General features: G+C 39.1%; 1 protein-coding gene across 1 annotated transcript; it reads left to right on the forward strand.

The window, feature by feature from the left end:
* The first annotated feature begins 12,478 nt into the window (after positions 1-12,478).
* Positions 12,479-12,889, forward strand: LOC149211194 (uncharacterized). The gene has a single exon (XM_089399209.1). The coding sequence runs from the start codon at positions 12,479-12,481 to the stop codon at positions 12,887-12,889; it is 411 nt and encodes a 136-aa protein (XP_089255335.1).
* Positions 12,890-15,702: the final 2,813 nt, after the last annotated feature.

Raw genomic sequence — 15,702 nt, forward strand, 5'->3', positions numbered from 1 at the left:
GTGTTTCAGTGGGGAGGCAAACACTATAAAACCTTCGACACCTTGAAAGAAAAGATTAGTACAACACTTGTACTAGCACTGCCTGATCTGCAAAGACAATTTGAGATCCAAACAGATGCCAGTGACTATGCCATGGGAGCAGTGTTGACACAGCACGGTAAACCCATATGTTATCATTCTGAGACTTTTAATCCTACAATAGTTAACTATCCTACATATGATAAAGAATTGTATGCATTAGTTCAGAGTGTGAAAAACTGGAAACATTACTTAATTGGCAAAGAGACAGTGATACATACTAATCATCAACCACTTCAATATCTACACTCCCAAACTAAGTTGCAGCAATCAAGACACTATAGATGGATGGGTTTTCTACAACAGTTTCATTTAGTCATTAGATATAAAAAGGGCATACATAATAAAGTTGCAGACATGTTATCTAGACCCATTATAAATGCATCTACTATACTTAAAAGCATAATTTTGTGCTACATGAAACCTACATTGAACAATATGCTCAAGATATAGACTTTAAAGATGTATATGCAACTTTAAGTCAAGGAAAACAAGTAGAAGAATTCGATTATCATGTGAAGGACTGACTCTTATATCATTGTGGGAAACTCTGCATTCCACAAACTGAGAGAGTAAAGATAATTAGAGAAGCACACACTTCTTTGATATCAGGTCACTTTCCAAAAATGAATGAGACAATTTCTAGATATGTAAGAGGGTGTATTATGTGTGCTAAAAGCAAGCCCAGCAATAGAAAACTAGGCTTATACACTCCACTACCAGTTCCTTCTCACCCTTGGGAAAGTGTTTCCATGGATTTTGTTGGAGGAATGCCTAAATCTAGGAAAGGCCATGATTATCTGTATGTTGTTGTGGATAGGTTCAATAAAATCTGTATTCTAATACCTTGTAATAAACAGATTACAGCTGAACAAACTGCAAAACTGTTCTTTGAACATGTATGGGTTCATTTTGGATTACCCACTTCTATTATATCTGATCGAGACACTCGATTTGTGGTGAAGTTTTGGTCAAGTCTGTGGGAACTGATGGACACCAAACTGAAGAAAAGCACAACTTTTCATCCACAAACTGATGGCCAGACAAAAGTAGTTAACAAGACAGTAATCCAGCTACTCAGAGGATATTGCAACAAACATCCTAAGCTTTGGGATGAACATTTGTGTTATGTGCAACATGCTTACAACAGAGCAAAACAGTCTTCTACACAAAGATCTCCTTTTGAGACCTATTTTGGTTTCACACCAAGGTCTCCTTTGGATTTTGTCTTTGGTAAAGATACCACAGTTGATGGGCGCAATGATGTGGACAAGGCAACTAGGTTCATTGAACAAATCCATGAGATCCACCAGGTAGTACAGGAACAGCTAGAAAAGAGCCAAGCCAAATACAAGGATAGGCATGACAAGCATTAGATGGAGCAGAGTTTCCAAGTTGGTGACCAAGTCTGGCTATATATCAGCAAGGACAGGATGCAGGGTGAAGGTAAAAAGCTAAAGCCTATCAGATATGGACCTTTCAAGATACTTGAGAAGATTGGTGAGAATGCTTTTCGCCTTGATCTACTAGCTTAGATGCACATCTACTTAGTCGTAAATGTAGATTGCCTGAGATTGTTTGAACCCTCTCTAATTGAGGATCTCGAAGAGCAGAGTCAATTGCCTTCTATAGATGACCTGCTACCTGAATATCTTAATGAATTACAGGAAGACAAAGTGCTGGACAAGAAGGTGAAGATGGCGCGCAGAGGAGATGTTGAGTACCTCAGAATTAGGCTCAAAGGTTCAAAGCCGAGCAGTACAAAGTGGATAGAGATTGGACAAGTGAGATAATTGTATCTTCACTTAGTTGATGCTTGAAAACCAACTTTTGGTGGTCCAAAAGCTTTTTTAGTGGGAAGGCCGTGATCCGAATTGGATCCATGAAGAATAACCAAAGTACCATGACTGTATCAGATCAGGACAAACTTCAAATTGAAGAGCACAGAGCAATTAGGAAGACCTCTGAACAATGGCAGTTGGCAGCCAGCGAGGAACGACGAGGACCTCAGTCAAAGCACACTGACCGAGGCCCATGGAGACTGCGCAGGAGGCCAAACTGGCACTTGGGAAACCCGAATCGGGAAAAGGAGGTAGTTTCTGATGTACGATTAGCGCAATCGTGCATCGCTGGGAAAAACCCCTCGAGAAGGAAGGGCCCCGAGCGCTCGGTCACATGGAGGCTAGGAAAGCTATGGGGAAAAGCGTTAAATGCTAAAGGCGGGACCCGCGCTCCAAAACCAGCAGTATTTATCGGGGGCACCCTTGCGCGGTAAGCGGATTTGGCTGAAACCTAGCAATTCCATTCAACAACCGAGGCGTGGCAGGCGGAGGAGAGAGAAAACCTCCGCTCATCGCACACTAACGTTCGAGCAAGTCAATCGCACAAAATAAGCAAATGACGTTGGATCTGGGGGCTCCAGATCTAATGACTGAGAATGCACCCAATGAAAGAACTAGATTTGAGAGGGGATTGAGTCGTGATGTATAAGGAATTGAGGTACGATTTGACCGCTGAGGTGGCGAACGAGTCATTTACCGACGTAAACAAAGAATCGAACCGACGATGAAGAGATGGCGCAATTCATAGGAGGACAAGTGGCCCCTCCCTGTGAGCCATTGATGATGACACCGAGACAGGGAACTCCAAGCGAGCAGTAGCAGGTGATCCGACGGGGGCGGAAGAGGAAACGAGCAGTCATGAGAGAGACTGGCTTTAAAGCCATGAACAAAGAACAAAAGACACAGAGAGGACACCTAGAGGAAGAACCAGAGAGAAGAAGACGGAGACAGAGAAAAGAAGAGATAGTAAAGCAAGGAGCAGAAAGATAGAGAGCCAAGCTGACCTGCAGCATAAGGCAGCATCGATCAATCCCTGAGAGGATCTGTCGGGGAACTGAGCACCACATTGGGATCCTCCCATTAAAGACCAGAGAGGTCAAGCGCTAGTAAGGCAAAGAGTCTGTGCACTCTAGTGGCTTGGGGAATCCAAGAACCACCCTGCTAAGCAATTCTGTTTCAGGAGACTCAGATTGAGCTCCTCATTGTAATTCTCTGCTTCAAGACACAATAAAAGAAGGCCACCACTGAGAGCTAGACCAGAGATGTAGCCCTGGAGGATAGGGTGAACTCCTTATTAATTTGTTGTGTTTTGCATTTTCTTACTGTGTTTCTTTGTTGTTTCCATTTCAATGTCTATGCATTTTGCAATCTGATTGATCCGTTGCCTAAGATGACATAGACACACACCAGCACATGAGTCTGTAATACCTTCATTTGATAATTCTTCAACTGAGATCACTCATAGGGTGATTATCAGATCAAAGAGAGAGAGAGAGAGAGAGAGAGAGATGAAGGATGAGAGAGAGGGAGGGAGAGAGAAGAGGAGAGAGGGAGGGAAAAAGAGATGGAGTTGAAAGGGGAGAGAGGGAGGGAAGAAAAAAGACATGGAAAAAGAAAAGTGGAGAGAGAGAGAGGGAGTGAAAAGGGAGAGATGGAGAGAGAGTGTCTATATTTGGGGGTGAGATAGAGGGACACAGAAGGAGATATGGAGGGAGATATAGATATAGATGGAGGAGAGAGAGAGAGGGAATAATATTTCCTACACTAGATGCATTGATTTCAATGTAGATGGTGATTTCTAATCCTATTTTATTGCTTGCACTAGATGCATTGATTTCAGTTTAGATGTTGATTTCTAATGATATTTGATTAATTGAACTAGATGCATTAATTTCAATGTAGTGATTTCTAATCCTGTTTGATTGCTTGCACTAGATGCATTGATTTCAGTGTAGATGTTTTCTAATTCTATTTAATTGCTTGCACTAGATGCATTGATTTCAGTGTAGAAGTTGATTTCTAATTATATTTGATTGCTTGCACTAGATGCATTGATTTTAGTGTTGATGTTGATTTCTAATCCTATTTCATTGCTTGCATTATATGCATTTATTTTAGTGTAGATGTTGTTTTCTAATCCTTTTTTATTTCTTGCAATGTATATTTATTTGAGTGTAGATGTTCATTTCTAATCCTATTTGACAGCTTGTGTTATATGCATTGATTTCAGTGTAAGCACAAAAAATGTATTGATAATAAGTATTGATTTTTGTGTTTTAGTAATTCAACCTATTAATATTGGATAGTAAGAGAGAGAATGTATGATGTTTACTACAATAAATCGAGTTAAAGATTTGAATGATTTATGATTTCAACTCTTCTTTTCATATAATCGATATGAAAATATGGTAAAACTAATAGGGGTGACAATAAGAATAGTAGAAGAAAATAGTTTGAGATTAATCACAATTAAGACTATTAGTATTTGACTACATTCTTATTATTCACATTTTATGTCATTCAACATTATTACACTTTCACTTTGTATTCAAAATTTTTATTTCATTATTAAAGTTATTAACAATATCTATCATCTCAACAAATTGAGGTAATTGAGTAAATTTAAAATTAAGACTACTCTTCAAGTTATATTTAGTAATACCTGGAGGGACACTATTAAGAATTAATTGGTTTTCAAAAGTTGTGATACCTAAAATTAAATGAAATAGATGTGCAGTATCAATCTTCCTGCAAACTATTGACAAAATTGTCTCCTTCCTTCATCACCAACTAATTACCAATACAAAATTACATACATATATAGAAATATAACACAATACATTCACAAACATTATACCATCCAAATCCAAACGCATAAACACACAAACCACTCAAAGCATCCAAACACAAACCATTCAAGGCAAGCAATATAAACTAAATTAAAGAAGAGAATGATATGGTCATGTTAAGCAAAGAAAACATAGTGTAAATTTCAAAGTATGAAGTTTATCTCAAACATATACATAATAATGATAATCTAAAAATGTGACAATGTTTCCCTCAACTAGAAGCAACATACATCAATCTAACTGTAGATCTTTCATGCACCAAGAGGGATCAAATTCCTTTAGGTACAAACTTTTCATCAAAATCTACATTCCAAAAAGAAGGTTTGCACCTTGAGGGATTTAATCCTTCTTAACACATGATAGATATGGATTTCGATGTATCTAGGATGGTACTTTATTAAGGTACGATAGACCATATTGGTCTTAGTGAATCATCATTATCATCATCATCAATAAAATATTTCAATCATATAAATTAATCACTTGAAAAATACATTTATTTAATAAATAATTATAATAACTTAATTATGAATTAATATTACTATATTATGAATTAGTTGGCCAATAGTTACATCATCACTTATCTTTCTCCACCCAAAACGCAAATGCTCACGTCAAATCAAGGTCAACGCTCGACTGGATCGATGTATTCAAATTTCCACGTGTCTTCGGGAATCAACGAATCAAGCCTTAGATAAGTGACTTATCGGAAAAATCAACCATCACTGAAATGACTGGTACCTATGAACGATACCAATCTACAAACATTGAAATGACTAGTACCTGTTAGCCCCTGAGGTGTAGTGCTACTATTTTTAGCGAAAATGTCCCCTGTTTTAGCTCCGACGACCACGTCTCCTCTTGCTCCGCTTTGGCCATAAGCCGAACTTCAAAATATTAATCTCGCATCTATAATTGCATCAAGTCCTGATCCAAAAGGATCCAAATATGCTCTCTAAGTCTTCAAAAGCTAGTAAAATCATGCCAAAGATCAAAACAATTGCATGAGAAGAGCCCTTAGAATGATGAAGAAACACTATCGGGAGGCCCAAAACACGTAAAAACAATGAAAAATAGAGTATCAGAGCCATGAACAAGTGAAGGCATAGTAGCCGTCAGATCTGGCCAATTAATGGTCCAGATCTGATCAGAAAATCGCAATTGGCAACCACAACAGAGCACTTAAAATGGCCCAGGGCTATCGCGATATGCGATTGCGACTAATCGCATCGCGATATCACAATTGGAGAAACATTATGGAGCGGGGCCTATACCCATACATGTATGCGATTCGATTAGCCAGACCCGATGGCTATATAAACATTATTGCATAGATTTTGAGATCCACTCGAAAGGCGTTTTTTAATGTATTTTCACATATTTCGTTATTTAAATAAATACAAAGAAGTAAGGCTGAAGCGACTTGCGATAGCGATGAGGACGGACTCGATAGAGTAATAGACCATATTTAAGGACTTTTGAAGTCTAGAATGAACATAGTTTTGGCGGAATTTCACAGTGTTGTAGCATTTCTCTGTGTAAAACAGAAAACTATTGTTTCGGTATTCAAAAGGATTTCAAAGTCCCGAAGACCCATTCTGTTACATTACAGAAGCCGGGAGATAGATGGCCGGAAGGGGAAAAAGCCACAGCATGATGCAGCCGAATCAACAAAAGTGATCATGGAGCATCGCTGGCACGAGCGAGCTACCTGACAGTGCGGCAAAATTACCAAAATTTGGTTACTGGGTTGTTAGAAAAAGAGACCTCCAGCTCATGTCTGTCTAATCATGGCATCAAGCAGTTAGAAGCCAGAGGGGATAGATTAAGACACCTCGAGCCTCAGAGAGCCCGAGAGCATTGTAAAAAGCCTATAAATGGCTGAAAGTTAGAAGTATCAGGGGTTCAACTTTTGGAGACTATGGAGACTCTGCTCCTCTTAGCATCTCATCTTCATTCCAGTAATACAAGCTTCTTTTGTTGTTATATGTTCAATCACCATCTTTCCCTCTATTCTAAGCTTGCACTTGAATGGGTTATTCATGTTTTCTTCTCTGTCGAATGCCAAATAACTGTCATCTTATCTCTATGTTGATAAATTATATTTGTAAGCTTCATTTACTTTCTATAGCTAGCCATTCATATGTGTTTATGTATGTATCTGCTGGTACAGTTAGGATTCTCCATCTATTCATTGAATCTATAAACTATTGAGCATTATTGGTTGAAAGCCTTGTCAAGTTGAGGGTGTTCATGCATGTTTTGAGTGAAAATAGAGTTGAAACAGTCATCTGACTTGATCCAAACCCCAATCCATTCCAATAGTTCAGAGAACGATATTGAAGATTTATATGTTTCCAAGCATCTCTGAGCTACAACCTAAGAGAGCTTCCTAGAGTGCTAACAGTACCTATGAATGATACCAGTCTAATTGGTAGTTATGAACGATATCAGTCTGACTAGTAGTTATGAACGATACCAGTCTGAATAGTAAGTATGAACTTTAGGTGAGCCATAGTTTCTTAATCGAAAACATATGAGATGAAACTGATATGTAATTTTCTAATGCTATGTGTTTTTATAATAGTTAGATTATAAAATTTAAATGTGTATTAAGTTGTTTAAATTTTAATGAAGAGTTGAGGATTTCACAAAATAAAATATATTTGGCTAAATCGAGAGTTGCATAATATTAGTGAGAACATTAAATAAATGATTTATTTTCTATTCAACATTGCAAGTAATTATCTCAATCAAAATTCAATATAGTGAAAAAAACAACTTATGATTTACTTTACAAGCTTATTGCAAATCAAATTCTTCAAATTCTACATTCCAAAAAAAGGTTTGCACCTCAAGGGTTTAATTCCTCTCGGCGCATGATAGATCAAGAATCTAGACTAGTACTTTCTTAAAGTCCGATAAACCATATCAATCTTAGTGAATCATCTTCATCATCGATAAAATATTTTAATCATATATATTAATCACCTAAATAATACATTTATTTAATAAATAATTATAATAATTTTATTATGAATTAATATAATTATATTATTAAAAATAGTATTAATTAAAATTAAATGAAATCACCCAATCATTAATATCAACCATTTTTATTTGATTAAAAAATATTGATCCAAAAAACTTCTAAATATATGTTTAAGTACATGCTCCAAAGGATTTCTAACAGATCCAAAGGGACCTTTTGTAACCTTTTCTTTCTGTACTAGTGGAAACGAGCTAACTCTTGCGGGTCCAATCTCAAAGTAGCCAAATGTTTCACTTGTGAAAACATCTAAGCTGACTCAAACAAGTCATCGAAATCAACATCCTCATGGTTGAACTGTCTTATATTACTTAAGCAGTGAAGTTCTATGCAACCTTATTGGGGTCAAACTATTTGCCACGAATGGTGGTAAGCTTTAAATATGTAATGTGATCGATTTCAAGAGTAGCATGCTTGAAATTGTGTAATGCGTAAACACCGCATTGGATGGGAAAGGAAGGCCAAAGTGACTTTTTGGATTCTTTTAGAGTCTTGGTTATCCAATCCCCTATAGTTTGGTAAGCAATTTCTTTGGCAAACAATTTATCTGGTACATACCATGGGAGAACATGGGGAGGTGCTATACTTCCAAAGGCTCAAACATAAGTAAACATTTCTTCCCCAAACCACCTACCTATTGGTAAAATATCAATCTTGGCCACATCAGATAACCTTGGGGCCCTCTTGTCAAAAACAGCTTGGTGGATGGGCAGCATAATTCCTTGGTCGATTTTGTAGAAATGGGTTTGAAAATTGGATTCCCACAGGATTTTTTGATATATATGAATGGGGGTAGGATCTTGAATAGTCCATTTCCACCCCATAGTTGGGAAACTGGCAGTGAAACCAACTGCATCCATAATGTAGGCACTCATAAAAAATTGTGGGGCTTTTCTAGAGGTGACATATCGGTGTTTTCTATATTCCCAAATTTGTAAGGCAAGGTTGTTAGACAAGATAATGCCCCAATCCATTATAAAATAATTTACTACTACATCAATTAGGGGAACCCACTCAATAGAGAATTCTGTGGTATCGGCATATTCAAACAATCTACACATCATAGCTGCAATATAAGACTAGGGAGCATCAAGAGATGATATAGAATACATACCCAATTTCTCATATTTGTGCTTGTTTGAATTGGACCTCCATTGCTTAATTGGGTCTGATGGTTCCTCATTCTCGGCTACGAAATGCTCGAAGAAGGCTTTATCATACACCTTCTTTGGGTCTAGTATATGATACATGCTTTTCAAGTCTTCCGCTGTGAAGGATCCAATAATTGTTTTCCTTGAGGTCTGGAATGCTCAGTCGACAATGTTAATATTGTCTATTATCCATTTTACCATATCAGTGTATTCTAAAATCCTAGGTCCAACAACAATTCTGTGAAGGAAATAACTTGTAGCTTCAGAGTGGGAGGCTTCAAAAGAGGTAGTGGCATCTGTTGTTGCTTTACTTTGAATTATCCTTGGACCCTCACTCTCTAGCAACTGGTACATGGTTTCCCATGAGGAAGTACCACTGTCGATAGTGCATGTTGTGTCTGAGAATAATGGGGGAATTTCTGTTACATCAGATGTAGAGGATTGTGTAGCTTCATTGGGTTTCTTTCCTTTCTTCGACTTAGTCATCTTGTTACACAATTCTTTCTCGGGCGAAACCTGCACATTAAGAATACAAAGGAATGAAGAGCAATAGGAGTTAAATGCAGAATCATAAAAACACACAAGGCTTTGAAATGAAGGAAAGGGAATTTTAAATGTGAATCAATCTAAACAGGCCATCAAATCTCCTTCGGATTTGAAATCATAAATACTGTTAGAATCCTTTAATAACTGAAATCATGGCTTCACGTGGTTATTTATTATTAATTAATATAGCGCATCGTAAAACCTTTTCAAATAGTAAATAAAACTTATCTTCGAGTACCCCACCGATATGCAATAGCGATATCACTGTATCAGTTAATTAAGTATGAGAGATGTGCAATTATGATAATCTCATTATCGCAATATCGCAATCGAGGCTTATGATGTGCATGTCACAATTCTAGGAAAATGTGACACTTTGCGGAGGTTTCTAAAATGGCTTTTGCATGTAAACCCCAGCTTCTAAAAATAGATCCCTAAAATCTAGGGATGATTTTTCTTTTTTTCTCTTTTCATTTTCGGGAAAGAGTTGCCCATGCATGCAAGGAAATATTGCATAGTCATGGAGGGAACCGATCAACCTGTGAGCACATGTAACAGAAAACAAGCCTTGGGATGACTTCTGCATAGTTTTTGGGCTAAGTGGCTCTCGCTGCCCCTCAAGCTCTGCGTAATTTCTAGACAGAAGCCAAGGTTTCTAGTTAGAACTGCGCAAATTCTGAGAGAAAGCCCAGTGATGGGTTTCTCTGTGCAATTTTCTTGGGGAAGGAATCCTGCATACTCTTCGCAATTTTGGAGAGTGGTTCTGGCTGTCAGTATGCACTGTGCAATTCTAGAGAGAAAGGTTGACTACCCTCAAGTTCTGCACAATTCTCCAATTCAACACAAGAACCAGTTTAAGACTAAGTCACGGGAGGCCAACTTGCAAGTGAAAGGTAAACAAGTTAGCAAACACAAGCTAATAAGCTGAAGAAACTCAACTAAAAGCATAAGTACCTGGGCAGTGAAAGAAAATTTGCCAAGGATGGTTGGTAGAGAGCCTCCAAAATGAAGCAAAGGAAAATTTTGGGAGGATGATTGTAGCTGCTACAACAGGTTCTTAGGGTACCATCAGGTCCAAATAGAAGAGGAGGACAAGAAGAAAACAATGTTCACCACATAATGGGGCTCATATGCATACCATGTCATGCCTTGTGGCCTAAAGAATGTGCCTGCTGTGTTCTCCTAAATTTTTATTGCCGCCTTCAGAGACTACATCACCAGTTCTTGGAGGTATACATGGATGATTGGATAGTTTACAACCTGTCGAAGAAGCATGCCAACTTACTTAGAGTAATTTTTGACTAGTGTAGATAGCTACAAATCTCCCTAAACCTATAGAAGTGTATCTTTGCAGTTCCATTTGGTACGTCGCTGGGCCACATCGATTACAAAGACGGTGTTTGTGTGGACCCTCCAAAGGTTGCGGCAATTTTAAATATGGAACCGTCGGCTAATATGAAGTAGTTGCAATCGACGCTAGGCCGCACAGGGTATTATCGTTGATTCATCCAAAATTATGCGTCCATAACCGCCCTCATGGAGAAGCTACTCAAGAATACAAAAACATTCAATTGGATGAAGACTTGTCAAGTGGCATTGAACATCCTAAAGGAAAACTTGGTAATTTCTCCCATCTTAGTATACCTAGACTGGAACAAAAAATTCCACGCACATATCAATACATCAGGAATTGTGCTAGGGGTAGCGTTGGTTCAACTAGGGGAAGGGAACTTGGATCATTCAATATTCTTTGCAAGTAGTAAGTTGTCAACTACAGAAAAGAACTATACCACGACCAAGAGAGAAGAACTAGCCATGGTATACTCCTTACAAAAGTTTCAGCACTATTTACTTGGAGCCCCGTTCAAATTCTTTACAGATGGCTCGGCATTAAAATACTTGGTCAACAAGCCAGTCTTAGAGGGAAGAATTTGCAAGTGGCTACTGTTATTCCAGGAGTTTACATTCGAGGTTATCATTAAACCAGGCCGGTTGAATGTGGGACCAGATCACCTCTCCAGACTAGAATCAAGGGAAAGTGGGGTCTCCCTAGATGATCAACTATTAGATGCTGATTTATTCCGCATAGAAGCAATACCTGACTACTTGGAGGAAATTGCAGCTTTTCTAGCCACAGGGAAATGTTTGGAGGGACATACGGCAATGCAAAAGAGACACATGGTCATGTAAGAAGTTGACTATTAGCTGATTGGAGGACATATTTATAAGCTGGGCCTCGATCAATTCTTGTGACGATCTCTCCTCCAGCATGAAAGGCAAGATGTACTATGGGAGTGCCACTCTAGAGTTGTGGGAGGGCATGTCGGTGGAAAAGCAATGGCGAGGAAGGTCTTGCAAGTAGGGTTATGGTGGCCTACACTCTACAAGGATGCCAAATAATATGTGAAAGGCTATGATGTGTGTCGGAGAGTTGGAAAAGTTTTGCATCGTGATGAATTACCACTACAACCAATATGTACAGTGTAGATCTTTGAAAAGTGGGAAGTTGATTTCATTGGGCCGATCAACCCACCAGCATGTCATTATCATGCACGATATATCGACACAACGGCCAAATATCTCATGCGATGGGAAGAGGCGGCACTAGTTAAATATTGTACAACAGACATAATGACAAGGTTTATTTTTGAAAATATCATATCTAGGTTTGGATGCCCAAAAATCCTAACAAGTGACCAAGGGACTCATTTTATAAATGAAATAGTTGCATCCCTCCTGCAGAATTTCCTAGTCCAACATCATAAGAGCAACCCATACCTCCCTTAGGCTAACGGGATGGTTGAAGCATTCAACAAGATACTGGAGAAGGGACTAACAAAGATATGTTCGGCAAGTCGAGACAATTGGGTTGAGCGTGTACCAGCCACATTATGGGTGTAGCAAACGAAAATCAAGTGATCACACAAGAAAACACCGTTCCAATTGGTATATGGATGAGAAGCCATGGTACCTGCTAAATTTGCAGCACCGATCATATTCATTGCTCAAGATACAAAGATGAAAGACGATGCATTGCTACAGAAGCGGTTGGAGAAATTGATGGAATTAGGTGAAGCCATATTTCTAGCTGAATTCCACCAATCTATTGAGAAAACAAGGCAGAAAGCATGGCACGACAGGCACATTAAGAGAAAATTGTTCACAGTTGGAGGACAACTTTTATTATACGACATCAAGTTTCAGAAGTTCCCAGGTAAGTTGCAGATGCATTGTCTTGGTCCATTCATAGTCACAGAAATCAGGGAGTTCGGAGCAATGAAACTTGCGCAACTGGATGGAATATTGATACCAAGATGGGTGAATGGCGCATGCTTGAAGCCTTTCCATCAGTACAACTCCCAATATTCTAATTGACGAGGTCTCTTAAAAGGGCCTATAGGTAGGTTTAGAGTTAGTAGGAATAAGACAATCAAGCAGTCAGTCCGTTTATGTTTTATTTTATTTTATTTTCCATATAAGAATTCTCGCGTGTTAGCTCAGTTGCAGTACCTATGCCACCTCAACACAACTGACAGTCGTCATGCAGGTTAGTCACACGTTTCACAAGTCTTATCCATCGTATTTAGAGTGTTTTCCGTAATAATTAGGTAATAATACCCCTATCAGGTAAATTTCCATAGAATCTTTTCCTATTATGGAAAGAGTTAACCAATACATTCGCCATTACGGTCACATTGTTACCCATCTGGTCCACTTTGTACTTTTCTCGTCATGCATCATCCAAGTTAGGTACAGCTTAGCCAGCGACCAGTTAACATGATCAAGTATTCATAGGTAAAGTTGTCGTAGTAATTAGTTAACGAGTCTAGTCAGAAAAGTCGTGTCGAATTTGGTCTACTTAATTTGCATGGTTATGCAGGAATTTTTAGAAGTTCCAATTCAGGTTACAAAATTCTTTGAGTCTCAGCTCGAAACTCAACAATGTTACTCAAGCACTCGCTATCAACCCCCTGTAACTGTCATATATCAGCAATGCAGAAGTATGATGAAGATAATCTCAGTTCCTGAAGACAAACTAGATGACAAAATACTATTATAGAATCATTGTATGGGAAATATGACAAGGCAACACTGGTAGACAACGATCTTTTGAATTGTTTCCAGTTTCTAGCGCTCAAATGAGAGTTATATGTAGAAGAATTTCCGAAGGGTGATGATACAATGGCAACGAATATCAAAGGAACATCTGAGTCACTTTAGCGTTCGAATTTGATAAATTTGAGGAGTTTGTCGATTTTCAGAATGTTTTTCGCTGCAATGAAATGCACTAACATTCTGGTGAGAAAGATGCATGGTGGCTAACTCTAGTTAGACAAATAATGTCCAATTCATGTGGAGGAAATTCAACGCCTTACTAGGCTCTCACCAACAGGAGATGAAATCTCGACCGCGTTTAAGACCAGGTCGAAGCGAGCCAAGAAGGAGGGGGGCAATGATTATTACAGTGAGTATAACACCAAGCGTGGTGGCAAGGGCACTAAAATAGATTTGATCAACAAGGACCACATCAGATTCACTTGATACATCATTGCAGGGAAAGTAATGAGACATTTCTCTAGAAATGAGTGCACATTGGACACCATATCAGTTGCGGAGCACTGTTGCGAAGGAATTTCACTCAACCGATCGACATTTCTACTGAATGAGTTATTTGAAGCTTGCGAAGATCTATACAGATGAACCAAAAATTTCATTTTCAGGTATTTGATTATGACGTTGGCGATGTGGAAATGGTGCATGCCAGCAGGGAGGAACCTAGCGGAAACCACAGATAAGCAACCACTGACGCTCATATACACACCATGGAGGACGTCCAGGGACCTTAGCAGCAAAGAGATCAATGAGGTATGATTTAAGGACTAGTACCAAAAGATTATTGCCACCATAAGGGCGACGGAAAGAATCCCCAAGGGATTGCTCGATAACTACTTGCACTAAATCTAGTTTGGGGTAACACATGGCTAGACTTATATCAGGCCATAATGCGTCCATCCAGAGACTTTTCAAACAAGGCCGTAGTGGTTCACATTAACAGAAGGGGCATTCCAAACGGAGGTCAGATCATGGCCAAGGGTCGTGTGCGAGATTACATAGGACCAGTTCAAATATTTGTTCGGGGGCATGCAACCACAACGACTGACAAGAGACATGGTTGGGAGCAACATGAAGAGGGGGTTGGAGGAGGAATTACAGTCGATGGTCTCTCAAATGGAGCAACAGGTGAGCTTCATTCAGCAGATAATTTCCATCTTCCACGGTTCAACATGTACGACTCCCCAGTCCAGTGCTTTTCAAGGGTTTACTTTGTTTAATATGATCATAACTACTCCCCTCATTGTGGCTGTCCCCCATCATAGCCCTCACTCTTAGACAAAGCCAACCATCTCCAAACCCAGGCAGCCCAAAGGTACTAAGGTACCAATGGCTAAGAAGCAAAAGACAATGCCTGCCGTGACTATTGTTGACCTCACCGGAGATGGACTCCAGCCAGCATCGGCCTCCCCAATTGTTGAAGAAAACCCACAATCTACCTCTACTGTCTCACCTAGGTTGCGGGATCCATCCCCCCATACAACTTCCACCTTCATGACCCTATCTAACATAGTCCCTCCAGGTACTTGAATAACCACAAAAGAAATGGAAGTCGATTCGGCTATCCAATCCAAAAAGTCACTAAACAGGGGTGAAGGCCATACTATTGTTCAAACATCCCTAGTATCCTTATTGCTAGTAAAATGCCAACTCCCGAGCGAAGAACCAATCACATCAAAATCACACTCCACTGTGATCGAACTATTTGAAGCCTCATTTCCTATAAATTTCCCAGTGGTTCTAGAGTGAGTAATTATCCCTCCTGATCCCCAATTTCTTGAAACCACATAGCCTGCAACTTCCCCCCAAGACCAGTCAGAAAAATCCATTGCTAGTGGCTAAGCCCTGTAAAGAAACTTCTTAGACCCATCAATAATGAGACCTAAGAACCTTCAGCATTGGTCATCTACACAACTGTTCGGATTTATCCAACAAGAAGCTTAGAGGGATAAACAAAGAAACAATGACATGGTCGTCGAGCATGAGCAGGAGAAGAAACAAATTATCGCTATCACGATTGAGAGAGATCAGCTCTGACATAACAATCAACAACTACAACCGCAGGTCGAGCGAGT

The sequence above is a fragment of the Pinus tabuliformis genome, chromosome 1_2, assembly GCF_031772625.1.
Source record: "Pinus tabuliformis cultivar Carrire ecotype Pingquan chromosome 1_2, CPIR1, whole genome shotgun sequence".
Classification (NCBI taxonomy): domain Eukaryota; kingdom Viridiplantae; phylum Streptophyta; class Pinopsida; order Pinales; family Pinaceae; genus Pinus; species Pinus tabuliformis.

Coding starts and splice junctions, on each gene's coding strand:
- LOC149211194 (XM_089399209.1), top strand. CDS start 12,479: ATGGTACCTGCTAAATTTGCAGCACCGATCATATTCATTGCTCAAGAT.